Consider the following 19,237-nt stretch of genomic DNA (forward strand, 5'->3'; position numbering starts at 1 on the left):
GTCAAACAGCAGCCACAGAGTGTATCATCCATCATAGTGGGCTCTTCTTTAACAGCCAAGAGCTTTCACCCTGACTTCTTCTTTATGAACATCAGGGAGTGCTTATTCTGAGCTGCTGCCAATTTATGTGTTTGCAGAGCCATTTTTTGCTATTTCTGTATATATTGTCCTTCAGTTTGCTGCAGTTCCTTATTTCATTCTGAAATCCATCACTTACCTCAATATTGAAATAAGAGAAGAGAGGCAACAAGAAATATAATGAGCTCAAGAGAAGAAAAAAAAGAAAAGAAGAGAAGAAGAGAGAGATTTTGTGTGAAAAGAGATTATTATATCTAGCATGTCTGCTTGATTGTTTTGGATTTCCTAATCAGGACATGTCTATTTATACATTACTAAGTGCTAACTTATTTTGCTTAGAGCTCCTACAGCTGATTACAGTGAATGATAAAGAGATATATATTGAATATAGCAAAATTCAGCTCTTGCAAGTATTGATATAACAGAGCATTGCATTGAAGTCTAGATATCAAACTCTGAAATCTATTTTGAAGCACAAACTAACAGCCAATTTTGACTCAAGAAGGCATCTTTTCATGTATTCAACTAGAATCTGTGTCTCTTTCAGGGCATGCAACCAGTTGCAGCTGGCATGGGTCTCTTTGAACAGGCAGGCTGATTTATCACAGTCTCAAAATAATTCTCCATAATGTTCTGCAAAGAATTCCAATTCTTCTTGTCTGAATTGTCATTCTCTGACTCCTGCAGAGCTTGCACTGTCTGAGCTGGACATGAATTGGGTTCCCTGGGCAGCATACTAGATGTTAACTGAACTGCATCCAGAATTCCTGGCAAAGTCTCAACATGAACAGCCTTTGGCTTCCTTGGTTGGATCTTCTGTTGGACAAAGTCATCTAAATTGATATCTCTCAGTCCTGGTTTCTGTGTCAAGCAGTCCCAGAGCTTGAGTACAGAATTCCAGGTGTAGATTAACAGAGTGAATGCATCCCATTTCAGACTGTTGTCATCAAGATACAGCTTCACATATACTGCTAAATTTGCATACACCTCTATTGCCATAACTGTCAGAGCAGAAATCATGACAATTAAGATTTACCATTGACTTACATTCAAAATACCATTTCTCTTGTGGAGCTGACTTCTCAAAATCAATATACAGCTTGATCCAGTAAAAGACTTTACAGAATTGGTCCCACTTGAACAATCAGGCAAAATAGCTGATCAGCTTTTATTGATCAGTTATTTTATGGAGTCTGAAATCAGAATTCTCAGTCAAGCTGAGTTCAATACATTTCCTGACATGATTCTACAAATAAGATCAGTTTATATCATAACTAGGAGTTTAGAGATATTGTTCTGATCTTCAAGCTACTCAAGATCTTACATTTCCAACCTTTACAGAGATCTGACATGTGTCTGGAAAGTTCACAAAAATATGAGTCATTTCTGGCTTCCCAGTTCTCAAGACTCAGCACCTTCTGGATGGTATTGGGAATTGGGTCAGTATTTAATGTCAATATATAGGCCCATTGCACCTGATTTTGTATCTCATGCTCCACTACTTGAACCTGCTTTTCAATCTCTGTATGATCAGAGAATGCTTCAGTTCAGGTACTTGTATTCAAACTGAACAATGTCTCTTGAGCCTTTGGCATGTTGTGCAATTGGGCCCATGAGAAGATGCAAGCTGTTCTTTTTGACACTGGCATGCTCTGTGTCTCCAACATTTTGGCTATTGGATTGCTGTTGAGAATGAATGAGAGTGAATGCTTGAATTTCAGAGGGGTTCACTATCTATTATATAGTGGACTTGGAGCACATTCAACTGCTCAAGTTGCTATTCAGATCTGTATCCATATTCCCCTACATTCTAAAATTCAATGCTGCTAAGTGATTGATTTCTTTGAAATAGGCTGATCACTCAGGAGGATGCAGATCATTACTGATCTTGCATCTCTTAGAGCCAATTACAGGTCTAGATGATCAGAATATTACAGTTGGTCTGTAGCACAGTTGGCACATTTTGTGGCTGCTCTAACATTCAACTTTACTATAATATGTCCAATTCCCCAATTGAACAGCAATTTTCTTTCTAATTTCTACATACTTTGTTTCAAAGAAATTCTGCAGCAACCCTCACTGTTCCTGCAACTTGAAACTCAACCACTGCAGAAACCAGTGTATAAACCTCAAGCAAACATGCAAGGTTGAAGATACTTGAGGCACATAGAGAACTATATGTTTTGGAGAAGGCAACTTCATTTGCCATTTCCAGCCTCACAGTTTCAAAGATACAGACAGCCTGTCTATTTGTTGCAGAAATTGCAAGATTACAATTGTGTTTTATCTTCAGTGGAACCTGACATTCAGCCAAACAATCAAACTGAGAAGTCAGGATTGAGTGTAAGACCTTGAATTCTCTGTCAGCCTGCATCATTCTAATCACTGTGTACAGGATGCAGCAAGTCTTTCAGATATCTCTAATGCTTCATCCAACACTCTATCCAACACTCATTCTGAACCAGAAGACATCAGGGTGCAGAAGATTATACAAGAAGCAGTAGCAGCTCTACCCATGGAATCAGTTAATAACAATGAATCACAACAGTATGAAGAGCCTGAATCTGAACCCTGGTTACAGACTATGTTACATCCAGTGCACCCAGTTAGCAATGGAGATTCCAATTTTCATTCACAACTAGAGAATTCATTGGGCAACCAGCCAGCTGAGACCTACATCCTGACTATAATGAATGATCCATCAGAGATTCTAGTCCATGCACATGTGAAGCCTGATGAAATGCTGGACCACTTTACACTCACTTTAGAATTATGGTGTGAAAAATCAGAAATATCTCACCAACACTACAAGGCACTGCAGGAAGTCTTACAGATTCCCAAAGATATTGATGCACTGAGATCTCTACCATTGGGGCTGAGCACATTGAAGAAGAAATGCAGAGCTTAATTCCCTATACTTCCCATCCAACAGGCATCCATACCAGCTGTTTCATTGAAAATGCCAACTCTTTCACCTGTCAAGAAGCAACTAATACAGACATCTCTCACATCTAATTTATTCTTTCAGGATCCTGTGGCTCTTTTGTCATTACTGGCAAGGTCTCCTGTATTTTGCAAGAAGATACATATTGGTATGGCTGACCTAGTTGACAACCTGACCAAATTGTGACAATCATGGAGCTGAGGGAGCTCCATTAGATGTTTGTCAGGTGACTTTGCATGATATTCTGACAGAACACCAGTCTTTTCTTCTAATTTTGTTCATTTCAGGTGCAACAATGCTGCATGTAAGTGCACTTAAAATGAACAAGAAATTCATATCAGAAGAATTCAATTTGTGGGTCAGAACCAGAGACTGGCCTGCACAAAACCTGGTGAAATTGTTCTTATTGTCCAGTACACTATTACTGCCAACAGCTTTAATAAAAGAATTCATTTACTGAGACCTCTGCTTTGCCTGAACAAGCTGCTCTTACTGGAAGACCAGAAAACTCACATTATACATGAAGACAATATTCTAGCCCAACTGAATATCCATCTTGACTACACCTTTGACAGATCAGATAGCTACAAACCCTCAGAAACAAATGGGTTCTTTGTACAGCAAGTGATGAATACAATTTGCTACACATCATCTGTACAAGAGCTTCAACTTAGCACTTCACTCTGGGGTGAACTGGAAATCACAGCATACAGAAGGGATATGCTGATCAAGATGCTCTGCCCAGGCAATGCTATCAAGAGAACTATATCCATTCTCTTCCTGCTGTTCATTGACAGATTCAGTCTATATCAGAACATGTACTGAAATATAACTGGCTTCTATATGATTTCTGCAGGACTTAATGATTCCAAAAGAAGACAACAAAACAATGTATATACAATTACTCTTGGGCCTCATGCTACAAATTTTCCTGATGTTATGGGGGTGTTGGCTCCCAGTTTACAAGCAGTTGAAAGAGGATTTGACATTGTGGTAACTGGTGAAGGAACTGTCAGAGTCATTACTTCTTGTATTGCTTATCTTGATGACATGCCACAGTAAAATAACAATGCTGAAATCAAATACTCTACTGCAACAGTCTTCTGTTGAAGCTGTACTGTCTCCAATACAGAGAGGTTTAATATGAATTTTGACTTGGTGAAACACAGCTGATACCATTACCAGCTACTCAATTTGCAGGCCAAAATTGAGGTGAAGTGGACTGTTCACAAGCAAGAAGCACTGTAGAAGACCCATGAATTAGCCAAGAAAAGTCCTCCAGTTTTGAAGATCTGCCTGACACTAAATCTGATGACATTTTTCTTCTCTGACCCCTGTCATAGTGAATTTTCAGGCCTGTCCAAAATTGCACATACATTATTGATATCATATATATTGACACCTGAGAGGCAGAAGGAATACTGCCAAACCCTACAGAGGTTTCTATTTCAGAGATGCTGGGCCTGACTGCAGTTCTCAATTACCTATCTGGAGTTCTACTAAATCCAGGAACATGCTCAAGCTTCAATTATGATCCCAATTATACTCTGCTTTGCTCTAAAGCCTGACTGGATTCAGACTGTTGTTCAGCAGGCTCTCTATAACTTCTTTGGTGAACAGTTAATTGATCTCAACATTTCATGTTTGTTGCTTGCTAAAATCTTTGGTGCTATTGCAAGAAGCAATTCACTATTGACTTCTCAGACATCTGTCAGGTACAATGAACTTAAAAGTGTGGTTGCCAACACCCAAACTATGCTTCAGAAAGTGATAGATGCTACTGTCATGGCTGCCAAGGCACCATGGTCAGCTAGCTGGGCAGTATGGATGCTGAGATCACAGCAGAATTCACCAGTATTTAATCAGATTATAACACCTCTGATGGAGAACATTTCAATCAACACTGTCAGTATTGCCCCAAAAGCAGATAAGATGTTATATGCTTTGAAACATCAACTAAACATGCATATCAGGGTGCACTATGCTGATCAGGCAAAGAAGTATGCTGTGCCAAATAACTGTAATGTACTGATCAGAAAGGATAAACATCATGAATATAAAGCATTTGTGCAGCAAACTAACAAGCATGATATTGAAAAGGTTTTACTGATTCATGAGAGCTTCAAACACACTATATTCTTGGTTCTTGATGGAGCTCTTATGAAATCAGAACCCTATATCAGCAGCCAGATGAAGCAACTTCATTATGAATGTTCAATTCTCATGCAAGACCTTGTGTGATTGGAACACAATAAGCAACAAGATGATGATGAGAATGCCAATGAAGCTGATGATTCATATGCTACTACCCCCTTTCATATCTTAATCAATGCCTACTGCCAACTACCAGCTAGCTGCAAAGTCATGGAATTGCTTGATTTACAAAGCATACAGCTTTCTGAACTATCAATTATGCATTTCTTTTTGCAAAAGCTCCAACTTTCATACAGCAGTGATTGGGCATATCAACATATACTTGATGAAGGTTTGACCCCAATCCAATTGTTTCAAAAGCTGACCTTTACATTCAATGGAGATGCACATTGCACTACATTGAAACTCAATGATCTGGTTGAGTATACTTGTGTGTTGGGCATCAAGATCAGGCAAATAAGATGCATATTCACCCACAACCAGAGCAGCTGCTGGAGGGTTTTTTTTGCCATATTCTCTGCTCATGAAATTTGGTGCAAGAGGGTACTGGATTTGCCAATTTTGCAGGTGAATTAGGATGAGATTCATATAATCAGCCTACCTGCAATCCACAAACCAAGCCTTTACACAATATCTGTCAGTAAAGATTCTGAAAGGCTTGAACTGGATTCTGCTCTGCTGACTATCTTTCTCAACTGCACTTGGAGTGTTTCCTTTTTATAGATGGATTGGGCAGTTTGATGTATGTAGTATTGTGCATTAGTTGAAATCTCTCCAGTGTCTGCTGGAGTAACTATACTATAATGGTTTCTATACTATAATGGTTTCTATACTATAATGGTTTCTATACTATAAACATTTATAAACCCAAAAAGGTATCCTGAACGTTCCTAGATATATTCATTGATCAGGGGTTTGAACATTTCCCGATTTCTACATTGAGGATCAGAAGCTACATTTCCAAATTCAGAATGTATATATTTTTAAACTTCCAAACAACCATGGATTCAGATAAACGTATATTCCGACGTAAACGTATCGGGACTAGTGGATCTACGGTTTACAAATCCTCCCCATTTCTGCTATGGGGGTGTGAACAGATCACGTTGGGTCAGTTTTGGAGTCTAGGGGCTTTATCACTGGTTGTCTGGCTGGCCGCATCACCGGTTGTAGCAAGAGACTCACTCGCACGGATCCTTAGCCTGCCGACCTCTGCGTGATATTCTTCCCCACGTTCAACTGGGACCGCGAAACTCCACTGAGCATCTTGATAGTTACCTGGACCAGGCTACGTCATTCACTCATCCTGGCATTCCACTATTCCTAGCCATTCACTCGTGGTTGCCATTTGCTTGGCCTAGCATTCCACTATTCCTAGTTACTCACTCGTCCGATTATTAGCCATTTGCCCCCCAAGGCCTGTGTGGGCGTGTAGGACATCTGGGTGGCTCTGACTCGTGTATGAGTGCCAGACAGATGTCTAACTTGGTGAGTAGAAGGGTCTTCGATCGTGTCGTCCAATTTGTTAGTAGATCCCTAACTGGTTTGGTTCACAATTTTCACGCCAATCCTTCCGAGAAAATGAAAGAAGGAGGATCACCGGGAGCAGGAAATCCACTACATCTTCCCTGGGCGGGGGTTGCTTTATAGCGACATTCTGATACATTTCACTTCCTTGACAAGTCCCTCGCCCTCTTCACAAATCTGGTAGCACACGACGAAAGAAGAATTACTTAGTCATCCCACATACTTCTGATGAATACTCCGTAGTTAGACGTACATAGGAAATTTAGTTGTCTCTTGGTCTCGGGCGCATTCTTGGGGTCGTGATTGGTCTATCTAGGACTGGTCCGTCCATGACGTGGGAAGAAGGGTTTACCTGGGTTTTTAATTCTTCGCCTGAAGACTTGTCCCTGAAAATGAGATTTCTCCTTGCCTCATGGATATTCCGATATCAAGACAAGTGATATATTTGGTCAGAAAACTTCAACGCAGGTCAGACCCCGCTGGCTTACCGTGAACCCATTCCGACCCAAGAATGGCTTCGTTGGTGATTACCGGTCGACTACGGAATCGGTTTTTGGAGACCGCTATCTTGCTATACGCCTTAGACCCCGTCCGTGGAGAACCCACGACTCATGGTCTCGAAATTGATGGAGCTTTGCAAGAAAGAGAACGTTTTCTCAAACGGAAGTTTTTAGATTCTTTCGCTCTTCTATGCGCTGCTTCAAAAGGTGGCGACTATGTATCGGCGTCGGCCATTTTTTGCCACGACGGATATTAAGGTAGTTCACCACTAAACGAGCCACCCCACTAAACGAGCCAAATTTCGCCAAACGCTCTACGCAACGAATTTATTAAATATCTCAACAACCAGATCTTTATTATTAAATAGCTATTAAATATTAAATGAATGTGTTCTTTGAAGCATAGAAATTAGTGTAGTTAGGAAAATAAATGGGTGGACGGCCTAATATTGCGGCCAGAGCGAGAGATCCGGGGGGTAGACAGGAAAGAATTCAAAGGAATGTCAACAGTAGATTTCTCGGCTAGGGAGCCTAATGCCTTGCTAGGGAGGCTTGTAGAGCTCTTACTTCCCCTTTTAGAAGGTTGTATAGGCTCTCCACAATAAGGATCTTTAGTAGGGGAGTCCTTCCGACGGTGCTTTGAAGCCGGTGCTTGAAGCCCTGACTGCTGGTGTTTAGTAGCATGTTCAACCGCCTGTTTTTCCTTCTCTGCTAGTTGTAAAGCCTTCTTTTCCTCATGAGCAACATGTTGTGCCTCTCTTTCTCTAGCATGTTTGATTTTTTCGGCCTCTTGTTGCTCGCGGGCCTTTTTATGGGCATCCTCCCATTCAATCCACCTTTCTTCAGCATCCCTAGCAGCCTGCTTCTTTTGAAGCTCCTGTTGAAGCTTTGCCTGTTGTGTTTGAGCAATTTTATCAGCTTTTTCAGCCTCTATTTCATCCAGGCGCTCGCGTGCCTTACTTGTTGGGTGAATCCCTAGCCGGCAACATCAAATCTGGGGATGCGGCTGGGTTCGCACCCTGTCCTCTGTGCGGGCAACGCATTCGCGAAGCTCTCCTATCTCAGAATGGCACAAGGGGGCCATGGATGCCGGCACGTCAGCAGATCCTCCTGTGCGAAATGCACCGGTTAGAAGATGCTCATCGCATGTAGGCTGAACGCGGGTATCCAATGATTGACTGAGCTACACTGGACAAGCATCTTGAGCGACACCATGAACCCCTCAGACAGCGGCTAGATGTCAACCTCCAAACAACCCTCCAGGGAAACGCGCCAGAGACTACTGAAAAGCATTGCAACTGCTGGGGATGGGGGGGTCAGCCCTTGATGACTGGGTATTATGGACTTCATGGGTTTGATATTCTGTAAGACTCAACTTTCACTCCAAGATGTACAGTCTTTGTCCTAATCCTTCATAGGCTCGAGCACATTATGTGTGAATTTGGCCCTGAGGTCCAGCGCGTTGCTGCCGCGCGGCCGCCAAGACCATACAGTGGTATGGTATATGCACGGGAGGAGCTAGTTCCCATCTTGCTCCTCATGTTAATGCAGGAGGATCTTATGATTGGGAAGGAAAAAGCTTTCCAGGTTCTGGAAGAGAGCACAGAGATTGGTAGGTTGATGGATGGTGAAACAATCTCTATGCAGTAGATACACAAATAAGGAGAGCTATGCACATTGAAAGCTTCCTTAGTAGGTGCAAGTGATATGCCCCGGAAAAGGAGCAGAACAAAGTGACAATGTACTTTACCAAAGACTCTTCATCAAACCACACCTGCCTGTTCTCAATCCCTGCTCAGTTTCATCTGAATTTTTCAATCTTGCATCCTCTCTCTTCGTGGCCTGGTATAGGCACTCCGTACATGAGACTAATTCATGTCCACACTTGTTACATTCACCATTGTTTCATGTTTCTTCTTCACACCTGCAGCAATAGCCTCTGCGAACCTGCTGATGACGTCACTGAATGTAATTCACATCCTCTCTCTGCCGTGTTTTGTCCAGCACTTCCCTCACGTGAGCGAGGTGCTAGTTGGATTATCTGTCAGAAACCTGTGTCTTCGGAATATCATTATTCCCAAGCCGTGGCTCTCTTGGCGGTTCTTGGTTTCCCCACGAGGTCTTTTGAGCCACAAGAAGTTAGCCCATGGCAAGCCCTTTGCCAAGTGAAGGAAGGAGTGTACCACATGGAGCGTACATGCCACATACACCTTGATAATGCCATGAAAATAGCCAAAAACAACAGAAATTGGTATCAAGGCAATATTGGATGGATTTCGCCTGAAATATCCTAAGAATTTGATGATCTTGGTGAGAAACATCCAAAGAAGAACCAACTGCAATGACTGTTGGTGCACAACAGTGTTGTTTTCCATTGCCTTGTGGCAAAGCCATATTAATGCAGAGTCAACAAAGAATGCTGGTGGTGAAAGTGTGGTTAGATAAACAGTGTAGGTGCTGTAGGGGTGTCTTCTAATCCAAGCTAATTAGTTTACAAGCTATTTTATCTTATTCAGAACTGACCTCCAGATCAACTACTTACAGAACAAGCTGTGCAGGTTGCTTTGCCAATTGCTTTGAGACCAGTGGAGACATTGCTTCAGATACCCACAGTTATTCTCAAGAGTTGTCAATACCAACACTTCTGAATGATACTGAAAATACATATTCAAGAAGTGTGAATGTAGCCAGCATGTGATAAAATTGTCATCATCAGGCTGAAGACCACTACCCTGCCAGAATTCAGTGCAGAAAGCTCCAAGAAAATCAGGATTCTGCAGAATTCAAGTGCAATATGCTGCAGTTCATCTGGAAATACATGGCATCTCTCCATCCATATAGATTGTTGCTGTACAGTCAAAGTTCCTCCACTTAAGGTACAATGCCCCAAGAAAACTTCAAATTCACTGGCACAAGCTCTGCATTAGACAGTGCTGAAGACACTGGCATGTGCCAACTTCTTCCATACTTTTCTTCTTGAATGGTACAAGCATTCATTAAAGAAGATGAGGAGTTTTCCAGATAATATCATCATCTGCAAGCACAGTGATAACAGTGGAAACAAGCAGAATTCCTGCTGTCAACTGTCTTCTTTTACCAGGTGTTTGCACTGTAATAATCTGGAGTTCAGCCTGACAGAGTCAGATCATCTCAATCATCTCTTTGGCCACACTCTGCTCCTCTTCAACAGTTACCAAAATGAGTTTCTGTAGATCATTCTTGAGAATTGACTTGAGGGTCTCTGCCAGCTTCTCTCTGTGGATATTGATGCAGAAGATGACCACCATTACATCTGCAGAACCCAGTGAGCCAGAGGGGGGAATTGGTTTGAGCTGATGATATGCCCAGACATTAATGATAAGCCAGACATATCAATAGCAGCTTGGAGTCAAGCATTAGTTATGGTTGATGATTTTGACTGGTGCAGATTGTAACTTACAAAATTAATCAAAAAACACAACAAAATGGAAAGGACATTATCCTGACAAGATTTCAGGAGATATGTGTGGTGGAAGAGGGATATTTTACTATGGATGGACTGCAGGAAACACCTTGATATTTATCATCCCACTTTCTCACCAACAGTCCAGGTGATAGGCCTCCAGCCATTAACACCAATGACCACATGGCCTTGACCTAGTCCCATCATGGCATTCTATCTGGTTGTATTGGAAGTGGATCTGGGCAGTCAGTATGTACATGGTAATATACTTCATGCATATTTTAATGTATGAGAAAATACCAATGGTATCAACATGCAAGCCTCTTCTGGGCAGCCTGTGAACAGCTCAGGCTCACTCCACAAGTTTCATGAGTTTGAAAATGGGTTACTGGATAGATACCAGCTGGGGCATGCTAAGCAGAAGTGTTTGGGTAACAAATTGTTATGTACAAAAAATAGAAGAAAAGAAAAAAAAATACAGTGCTTTCTTTATTCCATCCCACCAATCAAAAACACAAAAGAGCTGAAAGATGAATATTAATCAGATTTCTCCTAGAAATTGCAAATGCTGTCTCCTTCCTGTGAGTATTTTAGCATCTGCTATTTCAAGTTGCTGAGGTTTAGGGAAATCATCACAGCTGGTTATGATCTTCATCTGAGCTGGCAACAAATTGCAATCATAGCATAGTACTAATCAATGATCTTCTTTAGGTTGAAAGAGGATAATGCAATCAAACTTGGTTTGTGCTTTCTCAGATGTAATCTTCATGCTCTTATACAGTGGTGACAAGTGAAGCTGAGCAGTGTGAGTCTTAAAGTTCATGTAGTGGTAGATGTCTTCATCTCCCTGTGGATCCATGGTGTAAACTCTAAGACAGGCACAAATTATCATGATGTTTGCAAAGGCAGTAAATTCATCACTCTTTGATAGAATAGATGCTGATTTGCCAGCAATCACTCTCAGCTCTGCTTTCAATACCTCATGCTGATTCTTCAACTTTCTGTCTGTTAATTTGATGCCATCAAACTGGCAGAAACTTGCTAGCACAGAGGTGACACCACCATATTCAGAATCAGAAAGATTATCAGATTAGGTCCATTTCTCTTCCTGGTCTATCTGCTCCCAGAAAATAACATTCTCACACTTTTTTCAAAGCCAGTTTACATCTGGAGGATCAAATGCAAGAAGGACCAAGCATAGATGGAGCAGACTCTGATGGAGAGCAAGACTTGAAGCCTATGAGAAAAGTAAGTCAAGAATCACATCAGGGAAAGAGATAATGTAATACCTACCAGAGTTCTCTCCATGTGGTTCAGTGCTTTGCTACCCATGTCCTGCAGTGCAATCACATAATCTTGCAATTTCTTTGGCAAAAATAGACCATAATTTATGATTTCCAGCTCTTCCTTTACTTTGTCTGCAGTGATCCACTTCAATTGGTATAGTGGTGATTTTCTGAGCTGGAAGGCATAATTCTTAGAGTCTATCAGCTTTAGATTGTAGAGCTTTGGACAAATTGCAAAGACACCAACACTTGCACAGAGTATTATAATGTTTGCAGCAGCATCAAACTTCAGAATTGAAAGATCAGGTATCTCTTCATTTGTGCTGGCAAGTGTTCTCACTCTCACCATCAAAGCTTTCTGCTGACTCTGAATGACTTTTGCATCTAATGGGGTATTGGTGAATTGCTTGTAGTAGCTAAGTGTAGTAGTGAGGGTTTCATAAGCATAGCTTGGAAGTGTATGGGATAAATCCAGTTTCCTTTCCTAATCCTCTTGTTTCTAAGACAGAATTTTCTTCTCTTGGCCCTCAAGATTGCAGATGACAGCAGGTTCAGATCTCAGGAGCATTAGACTTAGATGAAGCAGGCACCAAGAAGCTGATATCAAGGATATCATTATGTTATCTGAGCATACCTGTGAGCAGAGTGAACATTGATAAGGGTATTCATACCCACCAGTGGTGCAACATTTGATATTTAGAGCTATCCTTATACAGAAAATTCTTTTTGTGAAGAGATGAGAGAGCATGCTATCAGAAAACACACAAATCCCAACAACCTATCTGTTGGCAGGTTCCCGGGAAGAAAAGACAAATCAGGAGGATGAAACAAATGTCTCAAGAAAGAAGAGATTGCAGAAAAAGAACTACTTATACAGAAATTGTTGTACTTTTCATCCACAAGCTCAAATTAGTGTAAACTTGATAATATCCAGTGCTGCACTCACAGTTATGGATTGCCTGCAGCCCGCATGACTATCTTGCGCGGCAGGTGGCTGTCTGTGGGAGGGGGCCAAACAGTAATAACAGAGAGCAACATCCAAGCTCCAGTGAAACTGCCTGGCTGGCTGGAGGATTGAGCAATGTTTTCTGGTGTGGAGGCTCAGTCATATGCATGACACATATAGCACCTTTGCTGAAGTCCCTTCATTCCTTGTCTCTCAGAAATGCCAGGGGAGTACAGTTCCAGCTTGCATGTTCACACCAGGTGAGACTGTTGAGAGCAGGTCTTTGTGTTCTATCACCTGTGATCTCTCACATAGTTGCATAACAACAGAGATGGAGCCAATTCCCCTAATTAGAGTATCCTGGTTATTGCTTTCAGGCCTGCTTGCCCTTGCCCAGACAGCACCTGTGGGAATAGAGACTGAATTTGATTTCTAAGACCTATCAGACTAGGACATGTTCAACATTGATTAGTTGACAGGCTTCTGTGGGTTATATAAGATTCTGGATATGGATAGCATTCAGTAACATTCCAACAGGGAGGTTGGGCTTTGTGAAGGAACAGTAGTTAGAGTGCACAGGTTAGAAAGGCAGTCTAGATGATGCACTTGAACTAGAACTAGAAAATATCTTCCCTAAGAGAAGTTAGCCATGGGGGAATCAAACAAGAGCAATCAAGAATGAAATCTCAACATTAAGCTCTGTCAGTGGTTGAAAGCTAATGGAGCTTATAAGCAGTTTAAAATCTAATTGGTTTAAGCCAGCCCCACTTGGTGCAAGAATGTGACCAATACAAATACAGCACAGAGTACTCTGTGACCACAAGCACCTGCAAGCCTTGAATCATGAAGCTGGTAGGGCCAGGGGTAAAACATTGCAAGCTAATAAAAGCCCCTACCAACCCTTTCACATTTGAATGTGGCTTGTTTAGCACACCATGCGAGTGGCTGCCACCTGATATCACACTAGCTGAGAGAAGTCTCTTGCCTTGTCCCCCACTAATTCAACAATTATATCTCCCAAACCACAGAGTCTGACAGCAGAAATAATCAAAAATCAGGTTGAGAGAAACAGCCTCCTCTACAGTATCAAGAAAGTTCCAGACAGAAACACATTCTGGTGAACTGTTCCTGGCATTATTAACAGAATAGAATCTTTCCAGGTTATCCTGCCAGCAGATGATAACTCCCTTTGTCAAAATTCACAGAGTGTCCCACATAATACCCGCCACTTCTGGTTGTGCACAGAGAACTGGGAACTGGTTTTTCACATCATTCCATTTATAGAACAAGTCTGGAATCTCCTTTGCTTCTGTCATTCTAATCATGATAGCATGGTGTCCCTGTTCCTATATTTTATTAGTATGTATCAACAAAACCTTGCAGAGTGCATACTTTCAAAGCAGCTTGAAGCTTGTTCAAGTGTTGAATTGTCTGCAGATAGATACTCTCCACAAATTGAAAGATATCATGCACTAGAGTCCGGGAATCTTCTGTAAAAGAGGAGCAGAAAAGCAGTTTGAAATGCATATTGTAGAATGTGTTTGTTGATGCAATTTGGTAGACCAATGAGAGGCCAATTTGGTTGACTCACTACTTTATATACCATCACAAACAAACAAGGTAATGAAAATCCAAGCCAGACCGGGCTCTGTCAGCTTTGGGACAAAATGCCCATGCCAGAGGTAGAAGCAGAGATGGAAACTATAGTGTACATATGTGGACAGCTACCCGCATCCAAATAACCCACCTCCTAGAATCATATCTCTTGAGCCAATGGACTGCAGCTCTTGAGGGCGCAGGAGAGCAACAAATGAGTGCTGCCACATGCAGAATTCCATGGTCATTGACATCACCCCCATCAGATAATCAGATTGGCCCACCACAAATTGAAATATGGCGCAACCGAATTCCACCACCAACAATACCACATAGAAACCCTGGTCCCTTCTAAAGAGCTTGAGATATGTCTCCAAATTGGGGGCTTCAGGCATTGATTGACGCAAAAACCATTGTGACAGGATAAAGAACATCACCACATCTAGACTCTGCAAGACTGATATAGATGGAAAGACCTTTGTGCAGTAGAAAGAGGTAGTGGCACAGCAGGCTTTCAGCAGGTTTGAAAGCCAAATGCAGTACTTGAGAAAACAGTAAAGCTGGGTCAAGAAGAGGCCATCCACAATACAACCCATTCAGGAGATCTGCAAATTAAGGATTAGCATGGGTGTTGAGGGAAACAAGGTGTGTCTCACCTCATATTGTGCGGGGAAGATGCTCAACAAGCCCAGTAGCAGTAACCAGAACAAGGAGTGGCCTGGGGAGTTAGCCTTGTCAAAAGCTCAAGTACATCAGCCACTCACCATTACTGACAAATTTCAAGACAACATAGATAATTAGAGTCAGAGTATGGACAATTGCTGCAACAACCAAGACCCAATTGAAATGCCAATTGCTTTCATCATGCAGAAGCAAAATCACAATTAGCCACACACAGGCTGCATTGAAAAGCACCTCAATGGGGAGTTCCTCCAGCATAATAGGCAATCATTTGTAGAATAAGACAGTTGCCTTGTGATAGTAAGACCAATCATGCAGTAGCATGGCAGTGCAAGCAGAAGGCAACTAAAGAGCAGTAAGAGCCCTTTATAACCTGCCACAATCCTGCCATTGCAGGTGATCCCATGATCCATCATCACAGAATCTAGCACTTGACAGAGAAGAGTTAAGTGATCACAACCTCCAGACATGTTTCATTCCTCATGGTGGAATGATCACCTATTAGACAGTCATCTGCAGCTAATTAGTTAGGGATGAGTTCCAGCATCCAAAGCCTGCAAAACAAGATATATCCTCCTCTTCTCACTTTCCCATAGCCCTTCATTCACTATAATAGGGAAGAAACCAGCTTCCAACAGTTCTTCCCAGGCAGAGGGTCCAGAGGACACAAGTTGTATATTAGCCCAGAGTGCAACTTCATGCACATGGGGTGGTGGGATGTGTTAGAAAGACTATTATCAGGTAGTTTTGCAGCTACAACCTAGAAACTTAGGTCCAAACCATGGACTTCAAGCTGTGTCATGAAGCAGCAGAGGTGATTCCAGGGTAGCACAGCAAAGATTATCTTTAGAAACCTGAGATTGGATTGCAATGCTTTGTCAGGGCATCAGCTGGAATGCGGTATGAGTAAAGGGACATGATAATATTGTGCTGCCACTTTTGGGCTAGTGTAAAAATCCAGTTCGCAAGTCAAATGACCTTCTTGACCCACTGGCATTGGGCAATTTCCATAAAATTTACCTGTTCCATCCTCCCTCACTTTTTCACCACCTAACAAAGACACAATGAGAAGACAACGAATTTTCCCCTTTGAAGGCAGTGATGATGACTACATTACCTACCTTGAAACAAAGTTGCTAGAAGCCCAATATTCTAGCTCCCCCCCTGCAGCTCCTGTTCCCAATTCCCCACCACCTTCTCCAAACTTGAGGAACGACAATTCCGGCCCAGAGTTATGTGTCTTTTATTATGATCCTCTCAACAATAAAGATGTAGAATGGCCAGTATCCTCTTCTCTCCCTGTGAGTAACACACCACCCGGACCCTTCAAGCGGCAACATATCAGAAGGCCGCGGTGGGAGACAGATTTGGATCAATTTCTAGCAGAGATTGGACCTATGCACAAATGGGATGAGAAAAGAAATCACATTTGGATTCAATCTCCCAAGAAAAATGAGCAGACAATATGGATACTGCTGGGTCACCCAACAATGTGAAGCATTTCTGAAAGTCCTACTCTTCCAGATATACCACTGTCACCTGAAGACACCAAGAAATTAATTAAGAGAGGTTGCAAGTATGCCTCTGCAGCATGCAATCTTAAAACAGATGGAGAATTTGCAGTATTACTGGCAAAATTCCAAGACCTCATATTTGTGTCCTACTGTGTGGTGCTGATCTTTGTGGGAAATTCCAAGGATACTGTCAACTGAATGATGCATCAATATATTAGCCATTCAGATGAGAGGAATCTCAAACAACTTCAATCTGGGAGCATTTAGGTGAATTCCTGCATTGCACAACTGTTGCATAAGAGCTGGGGGCATGTAAGCTGGAAAATCTTTCTTCTATGTTTGTTCCCTGGAAATTCTCTTCTGCAGTCTTCTGGGTCTTACTGATAGTTATAGGTGCTTAACCTGTTCAGAAGTATGGACATCTCTCCCAGTCTAAATAAAGTCATGAAGCTTTTATAGATTATATTGGAGGAGCACAACTACCCATCTTTCAGGATGGGTTTATACCATACTGTATACCCTGTATTATCAAGATTTTGGCTGGGAAAGAAATCAAGTAAGCCTGACTCTGAATCTCCAGCTAAAGAAACAAACTTACTGAGCAGGCTGTTGGATATATGTTCTTGTCTTGGCTATGACTTTACTCTTGTCTCTACCATATACAAACACTATAAATATCTTGACAACAATGCAAAGCATTTCCGAAAGTCCTACTCTTCCAGATATACCACTGTTGCTTGAAGACACCAAGAAATTAATTAAGAGAGGTTGCAAGTATGCCTCTGCAGCATGCAACCTTAAAACAGATGGAGAATTTGCAGTGTTACTGGCAAAATTCCAAGATCTCATATTTGTGTCCTACTGCGCGGTGCTGATCTTTATGGGAAATTCCAAGAATACTGTCAACTGGATGATGCATCAATATATTAGTCATTCAGATAAGAGGAATCTCAAACAACTTCAATCCAGAAGCATTTGGATGAATTCCTGCATTGCACAACTGTTGCATAAGAGCTGAGAGCATGTAAGCTGGGAAATCTTTCTTCTATGTTTGTTTTCTGGAAATTCTCTTCTGCAGTCTTCTGGGTCTTACTGATAGTTATAGGTGCTCAACTCATTCAGAAGTATGGATGTCTCTCCCAGTCTAAATAAAGTCATGAAGCTTTTATAGACTGCATTGGAGGAGCACAACTACTCATCTTTCAGAATAGGTTTATACCATACTGTATACCCTGTATTATCAAGATTTTGGCCAGGAAAGAAATCAAGTAAGCCTGACTCCAAATCTCCAGCTAAAGAAACAAACTTACCAAGCAGGCTGTCAGATATATGTTCTTGTCTTGGCTACAACTTTACTCTTGTCTCTACCATATACAAACACTATAAATATCTCAACTCTTTGAATTTCAACCCCTTTTTTACATGCGCGGGTTGGCAGTGTAGCACAGAATTCCTTGAACTTCAACCCATTCTTACATGCGCAGGCCAGTGAAGTATCACATGCCAATGCACCTGTTTACCTTGATCCTTTTCCGCATACATGATGAATAAAGGTTATATTCTGATAGCTATAGTCTTGATACAGTGCTTAGGCATCATTTATCAGATTGCTCCCCAAATTTATCAGGAGGCACAGCAAAAACAGCCTCAAATCTTGGTTCAACAGATACAGGACCATCAATTGTTCTCACCATGCCATATGTCAACAAACCCCCCGGCTCACTGTGTGCAGCTGATGATAATAGCCAAATAGGAAAAAGCTTAACAGCACCAGGCAGAGTTTCCCAATGAAGATATGTCTGAAATCTCCAAACAGTAAATTTCCAGCCCTGTAGCCTCTGTTCAGCATAGTAAAGACACCAGGTGAAGAATATGCATACCTCAAGGCCAGCTGCTTTCAGTAGTGGCATGACATATGGCTCAACAGCTTCATGTTTGTATTTTCAATTACCCCTATCATCCTCTTCATATGCGGCTTCAAGGAGGCTATCTCATAAATTTTCCAAGAGTTTTCTGGCATCATCAGTCAGGGGGATGTCAGACATGTTGTCTGCTGTTCAAACAGGATTCAAAAGTGTGATGCTAGGGCAGACCATTTTCTGTCAGCAGAAGGCATTACCTTACAATTGCATGACTAGCAAATGAAAAGCAACAAGCAGTACTAACCAACTTTACAGTTTATTGCACTTATATATATCCAGTCCACATGTGTTAAATACTGGTGATAGGAATCTCAATGTTATTGGGATGATGAAAAACAAAAGACATGTATCTATGGCAGGGCAATGTGGGGCTTTGGATCAGGTCACTGTGCCCTGGAGAATATAGAGTGAAATGTGGAACAAGATGATTGTGGAATTTTGCATTGAAAGAATCATAATGAGACCCAACTGCACACCCCACTTCTCAGTGGTGTGTGGAATGACATCAACCACACAATAACTTACATAATTACATCACAACCAAATTCATCATCCAGGCCAATTGTGCTTGACATTCTCCTGCTCTCTCCCCTAGAAGCCCTTCTTCTCTGTCCTTTTGTCCCTTCATGTTTCATCTCCACACGCTC

The 19,237-nt window shown here is 41.7% G+C and overlaps 6 protein-coding genes across 6 annotated transcripts; 2 read left to right on the forward strand and 4 right to left on the reverse strand.

The window, feature by feature from the left end:
• Window positions 1–621: 621 nt before the first annotated feature.
• Window positions 622–1,077, reverse strand: CIMG_13203 (uncharacterized protein; the record flags this gene model as incomplete). The annotated part of the gene is made up of 1 exon (XM_001241273.1): window positions 622–1,077. One exon carries the CDS (start codon window positions 1,075–1,077, stop codon window positions 622–624), a length of 456 nt encoding a protein of 151 aa, XP_001241274.1.
• Window positions 1,078–7,621: 6,544 nt separating this feature from the next.
• CIMG_13204 (uncharacterized protein) lies at window positions 7,622–8,681 on the reverse strand (the record flags this gene model as incomplete). Its single annotated transcript, XM_001241270.2, has 3 exons — window positions 8,580–8,681; window positions 8,222–8,501; window positions 7,622–8,095 (listed from the first exon to the last, which is right to left on the reverse strand). Exons 2-3 carry the CDS (start codon window positions 8,285–8,287, stop codon window positions 7,622–7,624), a joined length of 540 nt encoding a protein of 179 aa, XP_001241271.1. The 5' UTR covers window positions 8,288–8,501; window positions 8,580–8,681.
• CIMG_13205 (uncharacterized protein) lies at window positions 8,189–8,989 on the forward strand. Its single transcript, XM_004444967.1, has 2 exons — window positions 8,189–8,567; window positions 8,622–8,989. The coding sequence occupies exons 1-2, from the start codon at window positions 8,530–8,532 to the stop codon at window positions 8,851–8,853; spliced, it is 270 nt and encodes an 89-aa protein (XP_004445024.1). The 5' UTR covers window positions 8,189–8,529; the 3' UTR covers window positions 8,854–8,989.
• Window positions 8,990–11,339: 2,350 nt separating this feature from the next.
• CIMG_13206 (uncharacterized protein) lies at window positions 11,340–12,280 on the reverse strand (the record flags this gene model as incomplete). Its single annotated transcript, XM_001241267.2, has 3 exons — window positions 11,340–11,650; window positions 11,858–11,882; window positions 11,939–12,280. The coding sequence occupies 3 exons, from the start codon at window positions 12,278–12,280 to the stop codon at window positions 11,340–11,342; spliced, it is 678 nt and encodes a 225-aa protein (XP_001241268.2).
• Window positions 12,281–14,076: 1,796 nt separating this feature from the next.
• On the reverse strand, window positions 14,077–14,404 carry CIMG_08430 (uncharacterized protein; the record flags this gene model as incomplete). Its single annotated transcript, XM_001241266.2, has 2 exons — window positions 14,077–14,223; window positions 14,270–14,404. The coding sequence occupies 2 exons, from the start codon at window positions 14,402–14,404 to the stop codon at window positions 14,077–14,079; spliced, it is 282 nt and encodes a 93-aa protein (XP_001241267.2).
• A 1,814-nt stretch (window positions 14,405–16,218) lies between these two features.
• CIMG_12165 (uncharacterized protein) lies at window positions 16,219–17,127 on the forward strand (the record flags this gene model as incomplete). The annotated part of the gene is made up of 4 exons (XM_012358579.1): window positions 16,219–16,459; window positions 16,679–16,776; window positions 16,936–16,980; window positions 17,062–17,127. The coding sequence occupies 4 exons, from the start codon at window positions 16,219–16,221 to the stop codon at window positions 17,125–17,127; spliced, it is 450 nt and encodes a 149-aa protein (XP_012214002.1).
• Window positions 17,128–19,237: the final 2,110 nt, after the last annotated feature.

This window comes from Coccidioides immitis, assembly GCF_000149335.2.
Source record: "Coccidioides immitis RS genomic scaffold supercont3.3, whole genome shotgun sequence".
NCBI lineage: Eukaryota > Fungi > Ascomycota > Eurotiomycetes > Onygenales > Onygenaceae > Coccidioides > Coccidioides immitis.